The sequence below is a fragment of the Lampetra fluviatilis genome, chromosome 1, assembly GCF_964198595.1.
Source record: "Lampetra fluviatilis chromosome 1, kcLamFluv1.1, whole genome shotgun sequence".
Lineage (NCBI taxonomy): Eukaryota > Metazoa > Chordata > Hyperoartia > Petromyzontiformes > Petromyzontidae > Lampetra > Lampetra fluviatilis.
This window is the reverse complement of record NC_136275.1, coordinates 38,140,659-38,166,527: the sequence shown is the minus strand read 5'-3', so window position 1 is coordinate 38,166,527 and position 25,869 is coordinate 38,140,659. Positions and strand designations below refer to the sequence as shown.

At 48.6% G+C, this 25,869-nt stretch overlaps 1 protein-coding gene across 1 annotated transcript in view; it reads left to right on the top strand.

The window, feature by feature from the left end:
- TNRC6C (trinucleotide repeat containing adaptor 6C) overlaps positions 1–12,883 on the top strand; it is a 99,019-nt gene extending 86,136 nt beyond the window's left edge. The window contains exons 18-29 of the mRNA XM_078881268.1: positions 225–344; positions 775–903; positions 2,115–2,204; positions 2,628–3,069; positions 4,132–4,425; positions 4,518–4,703; positions 5,086–5,238; positions 5,978–6,088; positions 6,872–7,066; positions 8,259–8,335; positions 9,345–9,484; positions 10,212–12,883. Coding sequence (XP_078737394.1) covers positions 225–344; positions 775–903; positions 2,115–2,204; positions 2,628–3,069; positions 4,132–4,425; positions 4,518–4,703; positions 5,086–5,238; positions 5,978–6,088; positions 6,872–7,066; positions 8,259–8,335; positions 9,345–9,484; positions 10,212–10,650 — 2,376 coding nt within the window. The 3' untranslated portion in view covers positions 10,651–12,883. The remainder of the gene's footprint in view (positions 1–224; positions 345–774; positions 904–2,114; positions 2,205–2,627; positions 3,070–4,131; positions 4,426–4,517; positions 4,704–5,085; positions 5,239–5,977; positions 6,089–6,871; positions 7,067–8,258; positions 8,336–9,344; positions 9,485–10,211) is intronic.
- The last annotated feature ends 12,986 nt before the right edge of the window (positions 12,884–25,869 follow it).

Here is a 25,869-nt window from a genome sequence, read left to right as displayed (position 1 = left end):
CGCTTTGTGCGGTATTTGTTCTTGCGCAAGGTGTACGCGGGATATCTAAGGTGTGTGCACTGTGTAATGTCTGTGCTTGATGCATAGGACATACACGTGATGTGAGCTGTCTGGCTGCCATGTATAAAATGTGCACGTCGTGTAAATGGTGTGTACATTGTGATGTGCAAGACGTACGGGGTGTGTACTTGGGGTCTTAACTGGGCGGCCGTGTTGCTCTGCAGAGTGGACTGGGCATGATGGGCGGGGGGGGAGCCCCTTCGCGGCTCCTGCAGCAGCCCCAGAGCCTCCCCCAGCCAGGGCTGCGAGCCCAGGTCCCTCCAGCCCACATCCTGCCCACTCAGGTGCGTTCCCCCTCACCACACCCATCGGACTATTGACAATTTAGATATTATTAGACCCACGTCTCAAGACGCTGTACAGAAGCACATGGGGGGCAATGGATGTGTGTGTATATACTACGATGTTTTATTGAAGAGGAGAAGTCTGTTATTGGCGGAGGAGAAGAGGAGGTTCATGAGCCTGCACCTGAACGTAGGTGGGGAGTGGCCAGTGTAGATGACCAAGTGGGGCTCGTGTACCAGACATTGAGGGTAGTTGTGGAGAAGGGGCAACCCCCCACGGGAAAGGTGATAGAAAGCATTCGTTGCTGTAATGGAGAGCCCATGAAGCAGAGTATGGTGAGATGAGAGGGGTAACCTCTTGATCTGGGACTGGATTGAATCCGACCTGCGGCCGTGTCTTGACGAATGTTTGCGTGTTTCTCTGCGGCAGGTTCAAGCACAGCTGCTGCAGTACGGCTTCAAGAACGGCACCCTGAACCCAGCCTTGCTTGCGCTCATCCAGCCCCAGATGACCCCACAGCAGCTGAACCTTCTTAACCAGCTCACGCAGTTGCAAATGGTAAAGTCACCGGGGGTCGCGGCTGTTATGGAACGTTCCTTGCCTTTCCCATTCCCCCACCGCCCGCCCACCCAACCCCTGTCACGCGTAGGAATCGATGGCGTACGCCGCCCCTTCCCTGGGGATCGTGTCACATGAATTCATGTTTGTGCTCAGTCCGCCGAGGGTTCTTCTCAGACACGGCGCCCACACCAGCGAATTAAATTATTTTTGGCCCAATCAAAACGGCATTAGGCGATGCTTGCGTGTGCAATTTTTTTCCCCCTTACATTTTTTGCTGCGGTAGACTCCGCTGCTGCTGCTAATACTTGTTCGTTATCGCGTATTTGCGCGCGTGTGTGACATTGAGCTGAGTGGGATGGGCAGCGGTGGTGGCGCCCATGTGTCTTACTGTACCGCCGGTCTTCTCGTTAAATGGATGAGGTATCGCTTAGATGCTTTCTCTACTGCGGGTTTCTGTTCTAGACTCGTGGTAAAGCGCACACGGTTGGAGATCTCAATCCAAAAAGTCCCGAGTGTTTCTCTGCTCAAATGAGCATGGGACAGTGCTCGTGACCTGTTTAGGCAGTATTAAGTCGGTGGTTGACATTGCATATTCCTTTGAGGGGGGGGGGGGTACACCAACTTCGTAGGACAACCACTGTTGACTTGTCACAAAGTGGTAATCATTTTATCGACCCTCGGAGATATGAAGCATTGAGTTAACACCCAAAGACAGTAGAGCTCACAAGATCCTGATTGATAGCTTATACGCTCTAAACCACTGCGCCACCCGGCCGTATCCTCGACCGTATGGATGGAAACCAACTTTAATCTCCGAGGTCCTCATCCTAAGTCTTCTGCAAGCATGTGTTCTGAGTCGTGGAGTGTAATCACCACAGGTTTTCCTCAGCCTTAATCCACGCTTGTAATAAAGTAAACCCAGCAATATGCAGTGGGTAGCAAAGGGCAATGCAGAAAAACCCATTATTATATGCTGCCCATCTTTGCCAACCCGCACTGACAAGCGTGGTGAAGTATGGTAATTTTGCCTCCAAATTGCATGGTGTAGGTAGGCCCTCATTCAGCAGTGAATTAACAACGGCCTACACGTGCACAAACCTAGTGCTACTTTCACACTCGCAGGGCGGCTTCATGCACCATCGCCGAGCTCCCCCCGTGCTTGTTCCCGGCACGTGTGACAACGTCCCCTCTTCGCTGTGTACCCCCAGGCGTACCAGAGAATGCTCCTCCAGCAGCAGATGCTTCAGCAGACCCAGAGGCACGTGTCGGCCCCCATCCGGCACCAGCAGGAGCAGCAGGTGAGCAGAGGAGTCAGGGGGGGCGGCGGTTCGCCAGCGTCAAGATTAGACCCAGTGCCTTGGTACATCCTGACCCACATTGTGTCCCGACTTAGCATCAGCGGTGGATTTAACGGCTACAATCCCCTCCGTTCTGCGTTGGAGCTGTCACTTGTAATGAATCAGCAATTCGAGTGATTACGTAAGCATTGATGTATTCTTGACTTGGCACAACGAACGAACCTGATTCTTTCATTGCTGATATTTGTGCCAAGTGACATCAGAATTTGGTCCTAGGCCTCTTCAAGGTTAACTGATCTTTGTATGATTACCTGGTGCAGTATAGCCACACTGCCCCTTTATTAGGTGTGCCGCACTGGCCTAAATAGGTGCTTTCCAACAGCCTGCTAAAGAATAAGCGTGTGGGACCTTGTTTGTTTGCAGGCGGCCCGCACCATGATGTCCATGCAGCAGCAGATCCACCAGCACCAGCGGCAGCTGGCGCAGATGCTCGGCATGAAGCAGCCACCCCCGCCCTCCGGTCCCCCGGGTCCGAGCGGTGGCGGCGGCGCTGGCGGCGGCGGCGGTGGTGGCGGCGGCCTTGCCGGCGGCGCAGGCCCACCAGGGCCCCCGCACCACCACCAGCCACAGCACCCGCACCACGGCAGCACCAACAACCTCCACCACCACCAGCACCACCACCACCACCCACAGCACCACCACCATCCAGGCCACAAGGCGGGCATGCACGGGCACCCGCACGGGCTCGGAGGCCCCGCCGACGGCCACGCCAAAGACGCGCAAGCGCCAGCTTCTTCCTCCATGCCCATGCAGCACGGGGGCTTCCCCATGCCCTCGCCTACTGGCCCACCCAACTTCCCCATCGGTAAGCAGCAGTATATTCCTTTTCCCCCTTTTGCCCACAGTCGCTTGCTTTGTGGTGTGTTTATTTACGCTTTCCAACAAAGGTCGCAAGTTAATGCATCTGGGGAGGAACTATAGCTCGCATAAAGATAATCCAATATCAACATAACTTTAGTGTAAAGTTGTGGTGTTATTTGGAACTTGCCCTATCGAAAATTGGATACATTTTTAAAAGATTTGAAAATATATAAATGTGTATTGTCCTGGTAGTAACCTGTAGGCTTCTGTACTGCAAATTCAATACTTCGGAAGATAAATTCATTTTTGGAAAGTGTTGCTTAATCCATGCGTATGCATGATTTTTCCTTTCTGGTTTATTTATAAATTGTTTTAACTTTTTTATATTCTGCAACTCTGGCAGAGCAGTGCATTGCCCGATATTAGAGAACGTCCTGTGAAAGGAGAACAAAGAAATGTTTCCGAGATCCATTCAAGTGACCTGTTTTTATTTCTCAAACTAGGGGGCAAATGTTCCCTCATGCCTTGTTACATACAAATGCGTGTCACGTGGCAATCGAACTAAATGTTTTACCTCGTCAAGATGGAATCTAGCCAAATGTGAAAAAACAAATGTATTGATGCTTATTTTGTACAGTCAATGGGAACCAGGCTGTGACTAAACTCACTATACTTGAGATTATCGTTTATGGGTCACCAGACCTGGCCACTCACCCCTGTTAAGCTGTTGAACAGGTTTTATGTTCTCTTTGACAAGTGGGTGTTTTATAATTATTAACATTGTTAAAAAGTTGGAGACAAAAAAAGTTGGAACCTATAGTGAATTGAAAAACCCGGGAAAGGCCAAGCTGAGAGTGGTGAGTGGTTGACAGCCCCGTGAGTTCAGAGACCACATGAGGTGGGAATTCGGAGGAAAGTGATGAGATCCAGAGATTAGCACTACGGGACATGGAGCGTTCTGACCAGCTCATGCAGTTTTCCTGGAAAAATATTTTATATAAACAAAGGTGGCGGCATCGGGTTTGGAAATAAGATCGTTCTAACGGTGAGATAAGAGGAGGCGGGTAACGTGAGGAGGTCACGAAGGCTTATACGAACGACCTGCTTGCGTGTGGCAGTGGTTGCGGCGGCTTTGCTTTCTGCTTGAGTGGCGTTTGCTGCGGTTGGGGAAGGACGTGTGCGCGTGTGCTGCCTCTGCTGCAAGGTGGCTCCTTGCCCATGGGCGGCGTGGTGGGAGACCTGGGCGGCAAGGACCTGCCCCAATCACGGCTGCATCAGTGGACCATGCAGCCCAGTGGAGGGCCCGACCCCTTCCCAGGGGGACCGGGATCCCCTCTCGACCCCAACCCCTCCAAATTCGGTGAGCAACTGCTCCGCGGACACCACTTTAGTTGTGTTGTGTGTTGCTCGCCGGACGTTCAATCACCCTTAATTTTTCCACTCTTTTTTTAGGCCCTGGCTCAATTCCCATTGGACCGCCCCCAAAGCCCTCGCTGGATGACGGCCCCTTCAATCACTACGATCTGGGCGGTGACCCCGTCAGACCGTCTGGTTCTCTGGGTGATGGCTGGCCACGTGACAAGTCCCCAGGCGACAAGATGGCAAATGGGACCAACTCCAGCATCAGCTGGCCACCAGGTGATGCTGCCACGCCTGACCAAACGTCCCAATGCAGAACCCTCCTGAAAAGGATTCTTGAGACTCGGTGCAACGTTCATCGAAAATTTTTAATTTCCAGTCCTTTGTCAATCAACTGTTGAATGAGAGCCCCTCCCCAAGTCCCCTTGATGAGTGTGGTGGTTGTTGAAGTCGAGGAGCATAGATGTTGAAGCATAGAAGTATCCCTCAATTGCTGAATTGTCCTCTGCTGCCTACAGCCCCTGGGTATAGGGCATTGTTGTTATAAAGGAACTCTAGAATATTCTTGGGAAGCGTGCATTTTTTTTACCAATCTTTCAAGAGCTAAAAGATCTGTGAAGTTGATGGTCTCTCTGTCGTTCCCCGTTGCTGTCCATGGCAGAGTTCCGTCCAGGGGAGCCGTGGAAGGGCCTGCAGAACATCGATCCGGACAACGACCCAGACATCACCCCAGGGAGCGTCATCGGGTCTGGCCTCACCGTCAGCACCTCGATGCGGGATGTGGATCGCTTTATGCTGCGAGACAGAAACCCCGGTAGGCAATACGGACTTCCTTTTTCTGTTCACGTCTCGTATGACTGCGTGATTTGTCGGAAGCCAGCAATAGAGAAAGATCTGTGTGTGGGGGGGATGCGAGGTGGTGGCATGGCTGCCGCCACCACACTTCCATCAGCGTTTCAACCTCTTAACTTGGCACCTTGACTAACCGATTGCTCCCTTTAGGTCGGCTCAACCTGAAATCGGTACTCTTTGAGGGCTTCCAGTTATGGGTCTAACTCGCATCTGTGGCACTGTCCTCCGGGCACCGCAAGTGGTGCAGCCACTCCCACCGCTGCGTGCTGAGAATAGGGCCCTGTTAGAGCACGCGGTCTATGAGGTAGAGGTCTCCATCAGTGAGACAGTGGCTGACTGGCTGATTCACATGGTGACTTACTTTCTGGTTCATGTGGTGACTCTGCCCTGGACTGGCCAACTCATTGGCTGGTTGACTTGGCTCACTGGTGGGTTTTCTTTGTAGGTACTAGCTGGCTCCTGGTGGCTCATTGGGCTGGCTGTGGGTGGTGACTGTCTTGCCGAAACGCTTTGTAAATTGTTGTCTGGCCCCTTGCTGGTGGCTCTTGGTGACTTGCTTGCTTCCTTGTATGTTGGCTTACTCGGTGGCTCACTCGGTGCCTCGGGGGTGGCTGTGTCAGGCCCGAGTTGCTGCAACTGTTGCTTCGCTTCTCCGCTGGGTGTGGTTATAATCTTCTCACCGTGCTGGCTCCTCTTCTTAGGTCCCTCGCCCTCTCTGAACACCGCGCTGCCTTCCTCTAGTGCCTGGTCCTACAGTGCCTCCAACACCAGTTATGGTTATAGCAGCCCGACACCTGCACTTAACTCCTCCGGTAAGTTCCCGCTCCCCCCCCCCCCGGTCCTTCCTTCCTGCCGTGTGGCGTCCGTGCGTGCACTTGGTTGAGGCCGACGCACAGGACGTTTTTATTTGGACGAGTGGCGATCCACCATTCCTCTCCGTGCAATTCGATCAGCAATCGCAATTCGGTTTTAGAATGGACTTTTTTTGTCTTTGTCATCTTCTTTGTTGAGGCCTAATAGTTAACATGCATTTAAATTACATATATACTGGAAATAGTTGATTTGTTATTCTATGCGTGCATTGTTAGCATAGACTTTTATTTGAATCGATGTAATTATTATGGGTTTTAATACCTTCAGGGAGCACGCTTCATCCGGCAGCTACCCTGTTAGTTTTCTCACTTAAGTGTCCCTGCTTGGTTGCTTCTGTTTATATTAAACGGTAACATTTAGGGGCACGTTTCTAGGTGCTTTTAAAGGCAAACATTAATCGTGTTGTTTGGTTTAGAGAAATTTTAATGAGCTCTCATTGTTTTCACATATGGGTGGTGTTAACAGGAAGTGATAGGCTGTACCACTCTAGCGAAGGGGGCAGGATGTAGATTATAAACTCTGAAAGACTGCCAGGCGGTGAAAGGGAACAGTCCAAGTGACGGGTGACAGGGGGAGGTCATTGGGGAAACGGTTGTGGGACGGCAATCCAAGTGAGCTCTATCCATGCCACCGCCGCCGTCACCCACCTCGACACAGGCGTGCGTTTGACCGCTCGTGTGTTTTATTTTGAACAGCGCCGACGCTCTTGTCACCCTCCTCAGCCAAACCCGGTGGCGAGCTGAAGGGCAGCTCGTGGCCCGTCAGCAGCACCCACACCCCCACCACGCTCACGCACGAGCTCTGGAAGGTGCCGCTCCCCACCAAGAACTCGACGGCTCCCTCGCGGCCCCCCCCGGGCCTCCCCAACCCCAAGAACCCCTCTCCGTGGGGCACGGGCGGATCCCTTGGCCTCGCCGGTGAGCTCTTGCCCTGCCCCCCTGACAGTGCTCCACTGTACCATTGGAACCTCATTTGCCAGTAGCAAAATATGATAATTGTTTTTTTTTACCCTTTTATCTGGCAGCAAAACTGACACCTTTTTTACAAGGACGGTGCATACATTATCAGAGTTGTGTTTTTTGTTTGCATTCCGACTGCAGGCATGCAAACATGACTCCTTGTAAAAGAGGTGTCAGTTTTGTTGCCAAATAAAAGGGTAAAAAACCAAGTATCAGTGCCACTGTACCCAGAAGTCACTATAATCTGTCTTTACCTAAGCAGATCAAGCTCGCAAGGCGGTCCGTGAAGGAAGCTTACGTTTTTTTTGTGAGGTGCTTCGACTGTACAAGGAATATGCATTTGTAAACACGTACGCGCAAGCAGATAGGCACGTGTTGGAATGCATGTGTAGTGACTGACTCGGAAACACTAAGAGTAGGAGGCACTCCATTTTATTAACAGCCTTAACAGTTCACACTTAGTAACTAAAGACCCCAGTCAGGACAGCTGACAGACTGCCTGACTGACGACGCCGAGATGGTGAAAACGGAGATGGTGACGAAGACTCCAGCAGCACGACGGGATCCCACTCCAAACGACAGCCCCGAGTTCTTGTTCGGGGCCCCCTTTTATGCTCCCAGCGTGGCCTCGCTCCGCCCCGGCCACGCCCCCTCTCTAGAACTTTCTAGTGGGTTCCTGGGCTTCCCCCACGTGCCTGTAACGGCAGATCCCCTTCCCTGCCAGCAACAAGCGCTATGCTGCTAAGTGACCGATTCTGTCGCTACATTTGCATTCATCCACGTGTACACATTCCAACATGTTAATTGCATTGCTACGTGTCATAACGGTACATTAAAAAAACTTTTCTTCATATCAAGGCTAGTGTAGAAACAATATATATAGTACATTAATATTTCTAACAGTGTGACAAGTTTCATAGCAATTAATCTAAGGATGTTTATACCTAACATTTTAGCATGTGAAGTGATTTCAGACACAATGCATCCAAGACAGCAATAAAGTCACCCCTTCCCTCTCCAACACGGACATCATGTGTTCTCCCAAAATTTTGCGGAAGCTTTTATTTCTCTGAGCGATGATGTGTTCCTTAGTTGTTCTGCTTGTGGTCATGCAACTCATTAATTTGTTTTCTTTGGCTGTTGGCGGCAGGGCCTGGCTGGGCTGCAGAAAGCAGTAGCTCTGGTCGAGCGAGCACCTGGCTGGTCCTGCGCAACCTTACCCCACAGGTAGGGTCGGGGGGCAGCAGCTTGACACAACCGTGCACACGGTGAGGTTGTGGTGGCAGGGTTGGGGGCGTGGACTGTCTTAGCAGGGCATGGCAAGGCTTGGTGGTTGACGCCGTGACTGCGGAGCCAGGCAGTTTGTGCGTGCGTTGTATCCGACAGGTGTGTACCGTGACCTGCCAGCGATCCTTTTAACACTTCACCGCCACGTTGTGTGCAAATAGCGGTTCCTTTATTTAGATAGGTGCATCCACATGTCCGTGTGATTGCACGCGGTGGACGTGTCTTGTGGATATGGAAAATAACCCCCTCTCCCACCCTTAATATACATAGCGCATTTTAAAAAACTGGTTGGCTGTCCTTGCTCTGAGAATGGAGTGCAGCAACATTGGCCAATCAAGGGCACTCCCTCCACAGTTTATACTCGGCAAGCCACCGTCTCAACACGTGGTTATTTGTGCAGCCCTTGCCCCGAGACTTACGTGTGCTGTATTAAAGAATTACATAAGTTGAGTTTTTTTTTTATCATCGATTTTACGATTCTAAAATGAACGTAATTAATCTCAAACAATCTATTTCCACACTTTTAATAATTAGCCACATTTGAGTCTAGTTTTCAGGAGGGTACTGCATTGGTATGTTTGGCAAACACGAAATGTTATTAGCTATGGGAAGAAACCGAAGAACCCAGAGGAAACCCCTGCAGAGCAGGGGGAGAACTTACAAAACTCCACATAGGTGCCCGAGTCAGGAATCGAACCCCCAAGGACCTTCTTGCTCTAAAGCACAAGTGTTACCACAGCAGTGGATGGGCAAAACGTTGTGAATTATACATTTTCAATGAAAACTGTACTTAGTGTCAGGACCTGCTTTCAGGAGGGCAATGGATTGAGTTTAGAATCCAACCCAGGTCCTTTATGCTGCAAAGCAGAAGTGTTACGGCGTGGGTCCGGACATGCCTGCCTGCCCCCACCGACCCACTCGTGCGCTTGTTATGCTTGCGCACCTGCAGATCGATGGATCGACTCTGAGGACTCTGTGCATGCAGCACGGCCCCCTCACCACCTTCCATCTGAACCTGCCGCACGGAAACGCGCTCGTCAAGTACAGCTCGCTGGAAGAGGCGGGCAAGGCTCAGAAATCCCTGCACATGTGAGTGAATGCACGAGGGGTGCATTGCAGAGAATCTGGGTGTGCGAGTGCAGGGTCATGTGGGGAGCGGAAGTCTGGCGGTTAGCGCCTCTGCTCTGCGAACCCAGGGATCTGAGTTCGATTCTAGCGCACTGCCAACACCGGTGACGATTTGCTGAACAGGTCTTAAGCCTACCCTAGGTCGACGCAGCCTCAAATTAATACCTGGTGTGGTGTGTAAGCATTGGCACTTCAAGACGAAGATGGCTGTGGGTGGTGCTGGCTACCCCCAACCTCCTGTGTCGTTCCGGCCTTCGTAGGTTCTCGCTAACAGCACTTGCCCCTACAGTCTGTTACAGCTGTACAGGGCTTCTTTGTGTAACATGTGCAGGGTTGAGACTGCGTGTGTGGAGGACAGGGCGTGCGTGGGTGTGTGCCTTTGCAGACCTTGGAATGAGTGTCCTTGCAGGCCACTCCTTCTAATGAGTGTCCTTGCTTGTTGTGTGTATAGCTGTGCTTTGTGCTGGCCAGAGCCAGTTAGCAGATCTGTCGCCATGAAGTGGCTTGTCATTTGAATGTTTGACACATTGCACTTTTAAAATGAAGAGTGCAAATTATGATAAATAAGGCTCATAGTTATTATAGCAGCGAATTGCAGGCTATTACGATTGTGACGGTGATGAACTAACGTTGCCATCGATGCGCTGTGTGTCACGACTCGCGCTCACGGCCGCGTTGTCCTTCGCAGGTGCGTGCTGGGAAACACCACCATTGTGGCGGAGTTCGCCAGTGAGGAGGAGATAAGCCGCTATTTTGCGCAGGGCCAAGCGTCGGCATCCCCCGTCTCCTCCTGGCAGCAGCCTCGCTCAGGTGTGGGCTCGGGGCCGCACGGCTTCCCTCGAGGATCTGCGCCCGGCTCCACCTCCGGGACGGGCACTTCCGTCGTATCCTCTGGGTCGTCGGGCGCCCCAGGCGGGTCGTCCGCCGCCGCCGGAGGTGGCGGCGGGGGCGGCTCGTCGGAGCTAGGCCACTGGGCGAGCCAGCCGGGTGAAGCGAGCTCCCTGTGGGGGCTCCCCCAGTACCCGAGCGGGGGGCTGTGGGGCACGGCTGGGGGTGAGGAGGGGCGCGGCATCGCCAGCCCGTCCCCGCTGCTGCCCAACGACCTTCTCGGCAACGAATCCATGTGATCGCATCGCCACCTCTAACCTCATCAGCACTAATTGTGGATACATGTTTCGTTTATTCTTTTTACTCTTCGTTTTTGCATCGTGTCGTTCTTCTCAGCGTCCTGCCTGTGGCAAAAAGTGTCATGTACAGGAAGGTGTTATGGTGTTTGTGCATGTTTTTAGATTTTGAGGGTCAGGGGGACAAAACTGTACGTTATTAACCCAAAAAACATATCAATTCAAATACTTGAATCGTACAAGCCAACAACAGTGAGATGGGAAAAAAATGTGAATTGGAATTTGGTTAGTGTCATCGCACTTCAGAGGAAGTGGGGTAGATATAAATTGAAAAGATTATTCTATATATGAAAACTAAATAATTGAAAGTTAAATATGCTAAAATAAAAGTATATATATGTATGAATATACATACATACACAATACATTTCATTCTCTACGTTGGTGTTACATGTAATGTGGGACTGTAGTGTTATCTACACGTCTGAAGGTGGCGTCTATAGATATATTTTTTGTGTGTACTTGCTGGTCCGTGTTGAATGGTGAGGCTTCTCTCTTTGCACTGATTTTGTCGGTAGCACCTCCACTATAATGGATTCCCGGTGTCCCTTTAAGAAAGGCAATACCAGGGGGCGGGGGAGGAGTTTCTTGGGGAAGGGGAGGGGTAGGTAGTGGTCCGGGCACCTCTGCTGTGTCCACAGTTCACGTGTCCATGTTTACTCAAGGATGTACTTATTACGAGCATTATTATTATTACTGTCGTTATTATCGATGTTTATTTTCGACGCAATGTGTGCCCTGCGAAATAGTTGCAAATAATTGCCGAGACAGGCGCACGATAGAAGCATTGCGTGCCCCCCCCCCACTCTCTCGCGCTTTTCGATGGACTTGTATTATTGTCGGTCATCTTAAACGCCGTGACGTGCAGTGTTGCACCATCTTTTGTTTTGTTTTTTCTAGTTGCGTATGGGGGCGGGGGGGGAAAGTATACATTATAGTCTAGTATGTTACAAAATAAAACTGAAAAAAAATCTTAAACAAAAAAATAACAAAAACCGTACAAAAAAATATTTAAAAAATGAAAAAAAACTAAAAAAATACACGTGGCGTCGTCGTGTGGTGAAAGCGGTGGGTAGCTGTGATGCGTTTTATTCCCAAAGCCTGCGATAGTGCGGCTGTGGGGCCGACGTTCCAGTCGTACAAATCACCGTCGTGTCAGGGCGTTGCTCCTTTTATTGCCTTTTTCGGTTTGCCATAAAGTGACGCTAAATCGCTGTGACTGACGCTAAATCGCTGTGACGGACTCTTTATGTCGAAAACTTTATATTTCCAAAGGCTTTACTAAACTTCAGAGGAGAACATACAATCAAAACTACGTTGCGGGTGACACTGGCGGAGGAGGGCGATGAGCTTTTCACTGTTTAAGTGGACGTAAGATGCAGTAGGGGAAAAAAAAACAGCACTTCCATTAACAATGTGGGCAGCTTGTTTACTTGGATCGTTGAGCGAGACGATATCGGCATAATCTCGTGATGTAAAATAGGGTTGTTTTAATCACGATTGGCTAATCGCCAACCAATTTACGTGAGTGGAGGTTGTAGAGAAACAAAAAAACGATGCTTAAGATTCCTGAGGTTTTTTTTTATGTTTAACTGTTGAGGGCGAGGCCTTTATCTTATAAACTCACCCGTGACCTCACTGTTCAACCGATGCATTTTCATACGAGGGGCAGAGAGGCACAGGGTCATGGCATCTCTATGGCATCTCTCAGCAATAGTCCGCTTGGCGCGTGCACCGCTGATCTCCCCCCCCCCCCCCCCCACGTCTGAACACATCCCACCAGCAGCAAAGGGTTCACCTCCAGAGATGCTATCGATGCTCGCCCGCGTACCTTCGTGCACAAATGCAATTGTTCGTTTTCTCCCATTCCCATTATCATCGCGGCTTGGACCTCTCTCTGCCTTTGACAGCATCCCCACACAACTGGTGCTTGCTGTGCGTTCAGGCCTGGCAGGCGGAGGCGGCCCCGCCTTGGCACGACCCTGGGCTCTCGATTTTGGGCGCGCCGGATTGGCACTTCGTAACGCAATGCACTTTTTGGTCCTGTGACGAGCGCGCGTGCGCGTTCCTTCCGTCTCGCTGACAAGTGCCACCACGGTATCTCTTGTGTCGTTATTTCGGAGAATCATTTTTGTTTTTATTAATGCTGCCTCTCCGCCTTGCGAGGGAGGGAAAATCGGGGGTTTGGGGGGAGGGGAATGGGTGGTAAGGGTGGGGGGGTACTGGGGGGGAGATGCTTTTCGTGACGTTTATGCAACCATTGTGCTGCTGTGTCTTAGCAGCCACCGCCGACATGACAACGGAGGCGGTAGCATATTGAAACAATCCCATTGGTAATTTTGTGTTTTTTACGTTGCTTTGTTTTACCGCGATAATAATAATGGCCTTAGAAATTTCAAAGCCACAACAGTACTGAGCGTTTGGGAGGGGGGAGGGTACAGTTTTTACAATAGTGTGGTGTGAGTGAGGCACACAAACGTAAATAGTTTCACAGTGCCGGCTCCTCTGGTGTTTCTTGGTTTATCAAACCACTTGCGTTTCAGTACCAGGATATTCAAAACTTAAAAGCCAGAGTGTGATGCTCGCAGCCCTCACAGGAGGAGGAGGAGGTGGAGACTGGTGTTGGAGGTGCATGCTTGGTGTGGCGTTTTAGCGAGTTAATGTGAGCACTGATTTTGGGGGAGAGGTGGAAAACTTGCACATGTAGTCAATGATGAATGGTGTACGCTCAACTTCATTGAGTTTTTACTTAGTTTTTTTTCTCTCTTGCTAAAACTGCACAAAAGCAATTATGTTACGTTTTATTTTCTTCTAAATATCGCAAGCAATGTACTGAAACTTGTAGTGTAGACGAGAGAAAAACCGCGCATTGTTCCCTGAGGAAGGAGGTGGGAAGAGGAGTATGGTTTGCACTTTCTTTTTTGAGAATAAACACGACGTCACGTGGGGGGGGAGGGGGGGCTACGGTATATTTTGGGGAGTTCGTTTTAAGAAACAAGAAGCGGTACATAAGGCCAAAAAAACTTTTTTTTCTCTGTACAAAAATGTATATCGCATGTACGTGAAGTCGCACAACAAAGAGGACCCATAATTGAGTGTTTTTATTTTGCCGTCCGCTGTGTAACGCTTTCCCAAGTGCTTCGGTGTCCGTGTGGGTCGCGACCCCGGCGCGAGTCCGCGTAGTGGGTGAGGGCAGGGGGGGTCAGGGGTCAAGGGGGCGGCTGTGGCGACGCCGTGAAGCTGCGTTGTGAACCACGGCTTGATGTCGGAAAATAATCAACAGCACAAAAAATAAGAATATTAATAAAACTAAAGTTTTATCTACGTTATTTACATTTAAAAAAATGTACAAAAACACAAAAAAAAGTTAGAGTGAAACTAATGTTTTTTTGTTTGGTTCTGTGTTGAGATGTGCACAAGGGTAGGAGTTAGAGGCGAGTGGATTATGGGTAGACACTAAGCCTGTAGCATGGACCCATGATGCGTGTCGTTTTTTAGCTCCATTAGCTCTTAGATAGCTGCCTTGCTTAACATTGTTACATGCATAAAATGTGATCAGCCAAGGATCATTGACATACTGTATTATGTAGTGGATGTTACTTAAACGTAAGACGTGTACAGAAGTAACACAAATTCTGTAAGAGCGGGAAAAAAAAAATTAAAGTGATTATACGATGACTTAAAAGGTGCCGGGGTTAGGCCAAAACCCCTCTGTTTACAACCTTTCAGGAGAACATAAACAAAAAAAGTAAATAATTAAAATACAAAAAATATTTAAAACATTTAAAGTTTACTCTTCCATCTGTGTAGACATCGAATGAAGACAGCGCTATTTATAATAAAACTTTAAAAAAAAAGCTCTGGGAGTTACTTAATAGAAAAAAAAAGAAAACCCAGTGGTCGTTTTATTTCTCATTTTGTTCTTTCATTGTCACGATAAGGAAAAAGGTGAAGACAAAAAAAAATTTAAGCACGGATCTCAGGAAACCGAAGCAAGCTGATTAAAAAAAATAATCACATTGTGTACACTCTTTAAGGGTCCTTAGCGGAACCAGTGTAGTGTTTTGAGCAGAAAGTGCTGTTATATTTCCAGTGTGCTGCACAATATTGCGTATCTTTTACCTTCATCCAAATGCGTTGAGTTTTTTGCTATTTAGGGGGAGTGTGGGGGGTGGAGGGGGGGTCGCGCGGGAGGGCTTCGTTGGGACCTTTCAGGTAGTTTGAGGAATGCAAATTGTTTGTAAAGGTGATTCGTGTCGGAGTGGAGCGGTTAGGAAGATCATTAGTACAGCTGTCAGCGTCGTATACAGACACAACCACCGATGGCATTCTTGCGGGAGTTTGGCGTTTTCTGTTTTTTTATTAAATGGTTCGGATCGTATTTATAACAAAACACGATTTAATAAAAAAAAATCATTAAAACATTTCGTCGTGGTGTAAATAGCAACATTGTGAGGCCAAGTGCTCCCGTGTACATATTTGTAGTATTGTGCGAGTTGAACTTTTGTTTGAGGGGAGCGAGATAGTCAACCCCCTTTCCCTCCACAAATATGTAAAAAAAAGTAAAAAAAAACTTTGAAAAAAAAATCTTAATTCATCACTTGTCTTGTCCGGTGTCTCGACTCCTTTACTGCTAGCATTTTACACAGTATCGTACTGTTAAGTATTCGGTAGCAGACTGGGTAAAAAAGAGGAAGTACAATGATATAACATATATGGGAACTCGTGTGTAATTAATAGAATCGTCGGCGATCAACTGCTGCCAAACGGGGGGGTGGGGTGGGTGTCGATTTTGGTGGCGAAGTGGTGGGTGGGATGGTGTGGGGGTCGCTGTGCTTTCACTGTGCCGCCACCTTGTGTCTTGTACCAACACGGGATTGGAGTGCCGAGCCCGGGGCACCGCCTGCTCGCTCGCTCCTTACGAATTCTGGTGGCGGGGGGGGGGGTCACCACATGCACGCCGCCGGCCCGTACATGTACTACCTTATTGCTTGCGGTCGCGACCGATTTAACAAGGAAAAAAAATTATAATGCGTGAATTGATTTATTTACGATTTCACACGAACCCAAAAGGCGACGGTGGGTGATGGAGAATTACACGGAGTTAGTGTCGAAAAGTTAACGGTGAATTGTAAAGAATAAAACGGCGTTTTTATTTGTAAAAAAAAACATGTTTGTGTTTCTGCTGCGACCAGGCTTGCGAATGCGGGTGTCTTGATGACTTGCAAGGGAGGGGGGGCGTGGTTTTTTGTCCAGTTGCCTATATAGTATTGATGCTGGTTTCTAAGCAAATGACAATTATAATTAACGAAAAATAAATAACTATGCATTACTGAACTGTGGAGAGACAGCTCACTTTTGTGTTAATCCTGTACCGGGAAAAAGAAAAAAAATATATAAAGATTACTTTTAGGTCTTAGCGGGACGCAGCTTGGCGTGGTCTTTGTGTATGTCGTGTGTGTGTGTAAGAGGAGAGTTAACAAATAAGTGGCTTGCCCAATACCTTTTTACCTTCGTTTTATCAACAGGTCACTTGGGGTGTAACTGCTTGAAAATGTGTTATTTAAAGGTCGCTCTTCTCTTTTCACGTTAATCGCACACTCGGTATAACTCCAGACTACTGAAAATGAAGTGTATAGTTTGTGTGCTTTCGTGTCAACACCCAGAACGCTCTCCATCCCTCCGTCCCCCCCCCAGCTGCCTGACAAACATTTGTCAGCTTGTGGAGGCTCACGTGTGCTTTTATGTTTTTTTTTCTCTCTTTTGAGTGTTTACACTTTTACACTTGTGTTTGTTTAACAGAGACACATTTTTATTTTAAAAAAAGAGATTGGATGTTTTTTTGTTGTTGCTGTGGTTCTGTGTTTGCGATTCGGAACAATGCCGTATGATTACCATATTTATTGCAATAGAAGATGCCACAAGCACAGGTTGTGAGCACCCTCCCCCCTCTTCTCGAATTCAGGGTGCGTGGCGACGGCGGCGGCACGAGAAACTTATACTGTCAAGGTGCACTCAAGTCGTTTTTTTTATATTCAAAGTATTTAGTGACACATTACGATGTACTTATTATAATTTGCATATTTTTTTCAAATGGGAGGCGGGGGGGGAGAAAGCAGACCGCCAGTATTTAAGGAAAGGTTAAAAGAGGACTGCAGATTTCACGGACGAAATAGCGCATCGTTTATTTTTTAATTATTTTTATTTTTCCCATCCTTTGTAGGAAAGCCGTTTTGTGTGCAGCAGCTGTGAGAGGAGAGATGTGAGGGGGGTGGTGGTGGTGGTGGTGTAGGCCAAAGGGCGGCCACACACTCGCGCTCCCGTCACGTTAAGGGGGGGGAGGCAAGAGGGTCTGGGAGCTGCTTGCAGAGAGGGGGCACATCCTTCCACACCCCCCCCCCCAACTCTCACAAGCCGGTGCCCTCCCCCGCTCAGCCAGTGACGTTTTTATTACGGGGCAGTGTTAAGAAACAAGGTGCATGCAATGCTAACACAGACCGCTGATTGTAAAACTTGGCTCTGCCAAAAAAAAAAGTAAAAAAAAATCAAGTTAAAGAAGGAGTTAAATGTTTTAATACAACAAATATGAGCATATCTCTTACAATGAATATGGTAAGTACTTTGTAGCAAGGAGGGGGGGGGCGGTGTCGGGAGCTGGTAGTCGGTACCACGACAAAGGTTGCTCCTTGGGGCATTGGAGGAGTACAAAATGTACTTGCACACTGTCTGCGATGTTGTGCTGCAGTTTGCTCGACACTGAAACAAACTTGATTTCGTTACAGCTGTTTTTATTGTTTTTGTTGTTGGCGAAGTTGTCCTACGAAACGGCACTCCGCCCAGCAGCGGGGCACGCTTTGCTTTATAAACCAAAAGGGTTCTTCAGTAGCATTTTTCGCTGTCCTTGATAACAAACAAACACGGGGATATGCAATCGCAAAATGTTATTTTTTCCTCTTAGTTTTTTTGTTTGTTTTTGGGTCCTGTGTGTGAAAGTACCTTCGTTATTTTAAAGAATGTCTTATATGCAAACGAAATACAAATGCGTCAAAAATAAGTGCTTTGCTGTTAAAAAGGAGAGTAGATAAATAAATGCTGAAAATACAAGCAAAATGTTGGGGCCATTGTGACAACAGGAAAAAAAAACGCTTACAGTCACTTTTACTCGTTGTTCAAGCTACAAAAGCAAGATCAACATGTCATCAGGTTTACGCCATCCAGAGAGGAAGTTTATATAATCTTAAAAAAACCTAAAAAAAAATCCAATAAAAACACAAAGCAAAAAAAATATATAGACAGAGTTGTTACTGAGCTGTACGTCGCCCTGTACCGCGGACAATGTGTGAGGAGCTATTTTAAAAAAAAGAATGAAAATCTGTGCAAACATTCGCGCAAGAGATGTCGGCGGGAGGGGGGGGGCTGCGGCGGCGTCGTGTAGTTACCACGTGGTCAGGGTGCGCGTGTCGAGTGAGCAGCAGCAGGAGCCGGCGACGAGGAGGTGGGGGGGAGGGGACACGGGGGAAACTTTTGCAATCGCAAGTGCTGTCTGTGACCTAAGAAACGGCATTTATGATTTTTGGTGGCTTTTCTTTTATTGTTATATTATTTGTGTTTTTAATTTCTTGAAATACAAATTGTCCTTCCTTTGATAGAATGTGATTGTAATACTGTATCTGCTTTCACAAATGTATGGAGATTACTGAAACCTTGATGATGCATAATAACTGATAATAAAATGTCTGCTGCTCGGGACAGCCTGTGTAAGTGGCTTTCTCTTTGTGCGCGTGTCTCTGTTGGCGTGCGGTGTGGGGAGTGGTGGCACGGTGGTTGGTACACTGAGCGACGAACCCGGCGAACGGAGTCAAGATTCTATTTTTTCTCACGTCCCAAATCGGTGACCATTATCCAGAGCAGTCCTGCTCGTTTCCTAAGATCGACTCGGCCTTAAATGGGTACCTGGTGCGATGTGTAAACATCACTGGCGACACGAATGCGGCCGGGCGTGATGCAGGCCACGTCCTCCAACAGTGTTAAAGCATCACACGGGTGGAGCGGGGGGTATCTTTAACGTTGATATTCACGTTACAGATCCCACAATTCAACTCTGTAATGCGCACAACGTATATCGACCCCCACCGTGGAATGGTTGTCTACACTAGCCCCGTATCGACCCGCCAGAGATCCGAAGAGACGCCCACATCTGTCGGATGTACCAGCCCATCGTGGACAACCTGGAGCTGTTAGTCCACAAGTAGCTCTCAAATGCTCCCCCCCAACAAAAAAAAAACTGGCGCCTCTTCAGTCGCTGGTCCCCCTTACTGCTGGGACAGGGTCAACAATCCCTCGTGGCATGTCAGATGCGGTCATCGTCTGTAATGCGACTGGCTGCAGTCACCCCGAGCCAGGCCATTGATCACGTTTTCCACGCTTGTCGTTTGCACCGATTCACAGACCGTGGATCGCGTGATCCAGCACTGCCGGCAACGCCGATTTGCGGACAACAGAATCGGAATATTTATACTGGAGGAATCCGATGAGCTATAAAGCTCTTTCACACGCGCAGTCGGGGCAAGTCGTCGGAACGTTACAACAAAACATCGGAGTGCGATGTGTGGGAATGGTAAACCACTTTTTAAAAACATACAAACATCGCCGGCATCCACTGAGCCTCCACAGAGGCTATCAAGTGTCTTGGAAACCTCGCTGCCGTTAACAATTTCGCCTCGCCATACGAAATAAAGTGGATCTGTGATGTGCGCAGTGGTAGAATGGTGTAGGGTTTGGAGTGCATTACCCAATGAACCGGGTGACACGAGTTTGATACCTGGCCACGGCTAACATCCGTGGCGGGCGATAAATGAACCGGTTCTGTGATGCCCACGTCGCCAATCCGCCCCGTGCCCAGCATGGTGACACGTGGCAGTACAGGAGTACGGTACAGCCGTCACGGCGCGTGGCCTGGCACGCTTTAAGTTCCGCGTCGTGAATGTGCATCATGTTGAACTTCTTTCGCACCGCCGTACGTAGCCAACCGTGCTGATCGGCCGTGCCGTAGGAAGGACGACAACCCTGAACGGGTGATGTGCAGTTGACGATGTCTCGTGACGAGAGGACACGGACGCGTCATCGCCGTCATTGATGACTTCCACCGCGAAGCCTCTCGTGCCAGTGCATGGCGAAGCCCGCGATCAAAGGGGCACTGTAGATAATCTCTCGACCAGTCGGCGATTGCAGATTAGAACCGCGTGGTTCGTGTTGAACGTGACCCTCGGGCGGTTTACAAAACGAACTACGGACAAGCTGCACTGCACGCTCACCCCCCGAAAACACAACCCGAACCAAATCCTGAGACTACGACACCCTCCCACCCCGGCCACCACCACCGCGCGATTACAAACAAAAAACCTCCAACCCACTCGCACCGCGCAATTCCTGCGGCCAGCACGCAAAGTCCCTGCGTCGGGGCTCCTTGGCCACGCGGTGGCAGGCGCGGCTCGGGCGGACGTCTCGTTCAGATGCCCCCCCCCTCTCATTCCCGCGGTGGCACTACCAAGCCACGGCAGCACGGCCCATGCGCCTGACCTTTGACCGAGGGCCTCCGCCCCCCCCGCCCCCCGCCGTGCCCATGGTGGGCGGTGAATTTGTCACAAACATCACCGGCGTCGGTCTTTGCGGCGTGTTGAGCTGTCACTTGTGGGCAGGTCGCTTCTGACAATGAAGCTGCTCGCTCCAGTGGGCTTTACCTGACAGATAAACATAGTTTAGTTTTTTAATTTGTATATTTTATAAACGTGTTTTGTTTACCGTTCCTATACGTTGCACTCTCATCGTGTTTTTGTGTTGAAAATTGTTGGAACGTTCTGACCTGCCCCTTACTGGACACCTGTGTGAAAATAATTAAATAGCTCCTCGGATTCGCACAACAAAAATATTCTGATGGGACAACACGGCAATGGATGTTGCTGCTCTTGCCTTCTGTTTCCCACAACGCCTGTAAAGCAGTCGACCACACAAACACATCAACACGTTCCGTTTCAATAACCCGGTGTGTGGCCTTCAAACGAAAATACAAATAATCGGCGACGTTTCGGGCATTCGTCACTCTACCTGTATTATGGAGGACCATTGCCTAAAACGTCGCCGAATATACATCTGTTGCTTCTTTTCAGGCCGTACAGTGCTACCGACGAACGTGTTGAGTTGTTGATGATTGTGCACTACTGCCAACGCAGCAGCAGCGCCACCAAATAATTAGTTCACTTATGCGTGGCGGTTACCCATCCAGGCACTATCCAGGCTCCAACCTGCTTAGCTTCCGACACAAAAGCTCAGGTGTATTCTGGGTTATTTGGTTTTCGGCAAGTCATAGTTAAAATTTACATTTTTTGCACTTCCGGGCCCTTGCTACCCTCGGCTTGTATTCCCGACTGACCAGCTGTATCGCCTCTCTCGCTCTCTCCGAAAGCTACATTGTGCTGACCACGTCTGCTGGCATCATGGACCACGAGCAGGCGAGGCACAAACTAAACTACTATTTTTTTTTATATTTTGCTAGGCAAGGCCCACAGGCTATGCAGCTCTTTATCAGAAGCCACCTGGCCACATGAGAGCTCAACGAAGTGGCTTATCACGTGGGCATTTATAGCAGCCAAATACTCCAAACGCGTGATGTTGATTATAAATGTGGAGGGAAAAACAGGACCTGGAGGAAAATCCACGCGACCACAAGGAGAGAGACATGCACACTCACAAATATACAAGCGTCAGGGATCGGGATCAGAATTGAACCCACGACCTCCTGCATACCAGGCGAGGTAGTTAACATCTCCTAGCCACCGTGACGCCCCAGACACGCAGGAGGAAAAATCCTGGGCTGCGTCTTCTGAGCCGTCTTTGCACTGTAACAGAATAAGCGTCACTATTTATAAGTCTCCTTGCATCCCATGCCCTCCGTGTGCACGTGTGTGTTGCTCTAAGTTGCCATCAGCATCCCCTCGGCTTATATAATACGCGCATATACACTTCGGAGGTAATTGGACATTTCTGTAATGGTTTTGTTTCTGGTTCACAAATTGGCTAAATTAATATTTGAATCAAGAGTTAATTCCTTTGCGGTGTTTTACGCGCACAGTGCTAATACCTTCAAGGGCAAATGGGACAGTTATCATCTTGGTTCTTTCGGTAAAGTCACGTAGAAGGGAAATAATAAAGTAATAAAAATAAACATAATAAAAATTCTCACGACAGCGTCCTAATGAAGACGCTGTCTTTCCGACAGCTCTGTTCTTCACCTGAGGACGGCTGCTTGCGTTGTGGCCGAAACGTCGTGAGAATTTGTATGTTTTACTTTCATTATTTTATTATTTCCCTTCTACGTGACATTTATCGTCAACACATTTTCGCCCCGGAAACATTTATCTCGAAGTACGTCGGCTAAGTAAACCATTGAGCGTCGTATTACATTGCCTCTAACTGAACATGTTTCGCGTGCGGAGGACAGAGAATGGCGTTCGGAACATACCGAGTGGGAAAACGAATGTCGTGGTTGTATCGCAGTAACAATTGCCAGCGGGGGAGATCGCGTGTGTCCATCTCGAGAGCTGCGTCTCGCTTTAAACATCGTACGAGAGGCGACCGCGTCCATCGGCACAGATCATCGACACAAATTACAAAGGGGCACACGCATTTTTTTTATTTTGCGAGGCTGTCGCGTTAAATACGAACAATCAACAACAACAAAACCCCAACAACAAATGCTGAGGTAGGAGACAGAAAATACTTTAGTCAACATACGAAATGCGCCGGGGCTCACCGAATGTCTCAACAACAACGCCGCCGGCACGAGACGGCCAGACAGCCAAGCAACACACGCGGCGCAGATATGCACAGCACGCAGTACGAATGCGCACAGCACAAACCCACCAACACACAACACAAACCCACCAACACACACAACACACACCAACTCACACCAACTCACACAACACAAACCCATCTACAAAGGCAGACACGCGCGCGCGTAGAACTCCACGCACCAAACTCACACCGGTCGTCCTCAACACACACACACAAAGATCCCCCGTGTAGCCTTAACAGACTGTTGGGGCCAGTGCTATTAGCGAGCCCCTATGAAGGGCCGGCACGGAACATGAGGTGGATGGCCAGCACCACGCTCCACCGCCTTTGTCTTCGTAGTGGCGATGTTTACACACCCCACCAGGTACTCGTTTGAGGCCGAGTCGACCTAAGGGAGGAGCCCAGGACCGGTTGAGATAATCGTCACCGGTGTTGGTCGTGAGCGGGAATCGAGCCCCAAGTTTGTAGTGCAGCATAATGGCCGCTACACTTCTTCTCCCTACAAAAACAGCCGTCATTCGGCACGAAGACACGGTGACGTCACCACGGTGCTTGTGCCAAGCTAGGTGCACTTTGAGGCTGTCACGTGAAATGTGGCAGGCTCGCTGACAGAAGGTCACAGGGCAGACCCAGGTGCCATGGCTTGGCCGATATGATTGTTTCATAGAAATACAAAAATCCCCCGTGTAGCCTTAACAGGCTGTTGGGGCAAGTGCTGTTAGCGAGCACCTAAGAAGGCCGGCACGGTACACAAGGGGGTGAGTGGCCAGCACCGCACCCGACCGCCTTTGTCTTCTCATTGGCGATGTTTTTACACACCGCACCAGTTACTCATTTGAGGCTGAGTCGACCTAGAGCAGGCCCAGGACCTGTTCAGAATATCGTTACTGGTGGTGGCCGTGAGCTGGAATTGAACTTTGGTCGCCGGGTTCCTAGTGCATCGTGCTAACCACGACACTACCGCTCCCCACCTCCTACACTCACTCATGCACACTCATTCACGCGTGGCTTCTGCACACATGCAGACTCAATTACACCCAACAGAGTGAATGCTGTGAACAGCAATGGAACGTCTGGTGAACACAAATGTCCACTGTTGCTCATTCCCCACTGGAAACATCTCTGACAATTAACTCTGCGTCTCCCTAAAAACTTGACTGCATATCAACACTTAATGCCAAACTGTAAAATGCTGCTGCTCCTCTTCCATACAACATTATCGTAGCTGACAGATAAGGGATTTTACCCCAAACAGTTAATCTATTTTACAACCGACAATTCACGGTTTATTTTCGGTGACTGTTCACGGTTTTTGATGGTCATAGTTCACGGTTTTTGATGGTGATAGTTCACGGTTTTTTATAGTGATAGTTCACGGTGTTTATTGGTGACAATTCACGGTTTTTGATGGTGATAGTTCACGGTTTTTGATGGTGATAGTTCACGGTGTTTATTGGTGACAATTCACGGTTTTTGATGGTGATAGTTCACGGTTTTTGACGGTGATAGTTCACGGTTTTTGATGGTGATAGTTCACGGTTTTTGATGGTGATAGTTCACGGTTTTTGATGGTGATAGTTCACGGTGTTTATTGGTGACAATTCACGGTTTTTGATGGTGATAGTTCACGGTTTTTGACGGTGATAGTTCACGGTTTTTGATGGTGATAGTTCACGGTTTTTGATGGTGATAGTTCACGGTTTTTGACGGTGATAGTTCACGGTTTTTGATGGTGATAGTTCACGGTTTTTGACGGCGATAGTTCACGGTTTTTGACGGTGATAGTTTACGGTTTTTGATGGTGATAGTTCACGGTTTTTGATGGTGATAGTTCACGGTGTTTATTGGTGACAATTCACGGTTTTTGATGGTGATAGTTCACGGTTTTTGACGGTGATAGTTCACGGTTTTTGATGGTGATAGTTCACGGTTTTTGATGGTGATAGTTCACGGTTTTTGATGGTGATAGTTCACGGTTTTTGACGGCGATAGTTCACGGTTTTTGATGGTGATAGTTCACGGTGTTTGACGGTGATAGTTTACGGTTTTTGATGGTGATAGTTCACGGTGTTTATTGGTGACAATTCACGGTTTTTGATGGTGATAGTTCACGGTTTTTGACGGTGATAGTTCACGGTTTTTGATGGTGATAGTTCACGGTTTTTGATGGTGATAGTTCACGGTGTTTGACGGTGATAGTTCACGGTTTTTGATGGTGATAGTTCACGGTTTTTGATGGTGATAGTTCACGGTGTTTGATGGTGATAGTTCACGGTTTTTGATGGTGATAGTTCACGGTTTTTGATGGTGATAGTTCACGGTGTTTGATGGTGATAGTTCACGGTTTTTGATGGTGATAGTTCACGGTTTTTGATGGTGATAGTTCACGGTTTTTGACGGCGATAGTTCACGGTTTTTGATGGTGATAGTTCACGGTTTTTGACGGCGATAGTTCACGGTTTTTGATGGTGATAGTTCACGGTTTTTGACGGTGATAGTTCACGGTTTTTGATGGTGATAGTTCACGGTGTTTGACGGTGATAGTTTACGGTTTTTGATGGTGATAGTTCACGGTTTTTGATGGTGATAGTTCACGGTGTTTGACGGTGATAGTTCACGGTTTTTGACGGTGATAGTTCACGGTGTTTGACGGTGATAGTTCACGGTGTTTGACGGTGATAGTTCACGGTTTTTGATGGTGATAGTTCACGGTTTTTGACGGTGATAGTTCACGGTGTTTGACGGTGATAGTTCACGGTGTTTGGCGGTGATAGTTCACGGTTTTTGACGGTGATAGTTCACGGTTTTTGATGGTGATAGTTCACGGTGTTTGACGGTGATAGTTCACGGTTTTTGATGGTGATAGTTCACGGTGTTTGATGGTGATAGTTCACGTTTTTGACGGTGATAGTTCACGGTGTTTGACGGTGATAGTTCACGGTTTTTGACGGTGATAGTTCACGGTTTTTGATGGTGATAGTTCACGGTGTTTGATGGTGATAGTTCACGGTTTTTGACGGTGATAGTTCACGGTTTTTGACGGTGATAGTTCACGGTGTTTGATGGTGATAGTTCACGGTTTTTGACGGTGATAGTTCACGGTTTTTGATGGTGATAGTTCACGGTGTTTGATGGTGATAGTTCACGGTTTTTGACGGTGATAGTTCACGGTTTTTGATGGTGATAGTTCACGGTTTTTGACGGTGATAGTTCACGGTTTTTGACGGTGATAGTTCACGGTTTTTGACGGTGATAGTTCACGGTTTTTGACGGTGATAGTTCACGGTTTTTGATGGTGATAGTTCACGG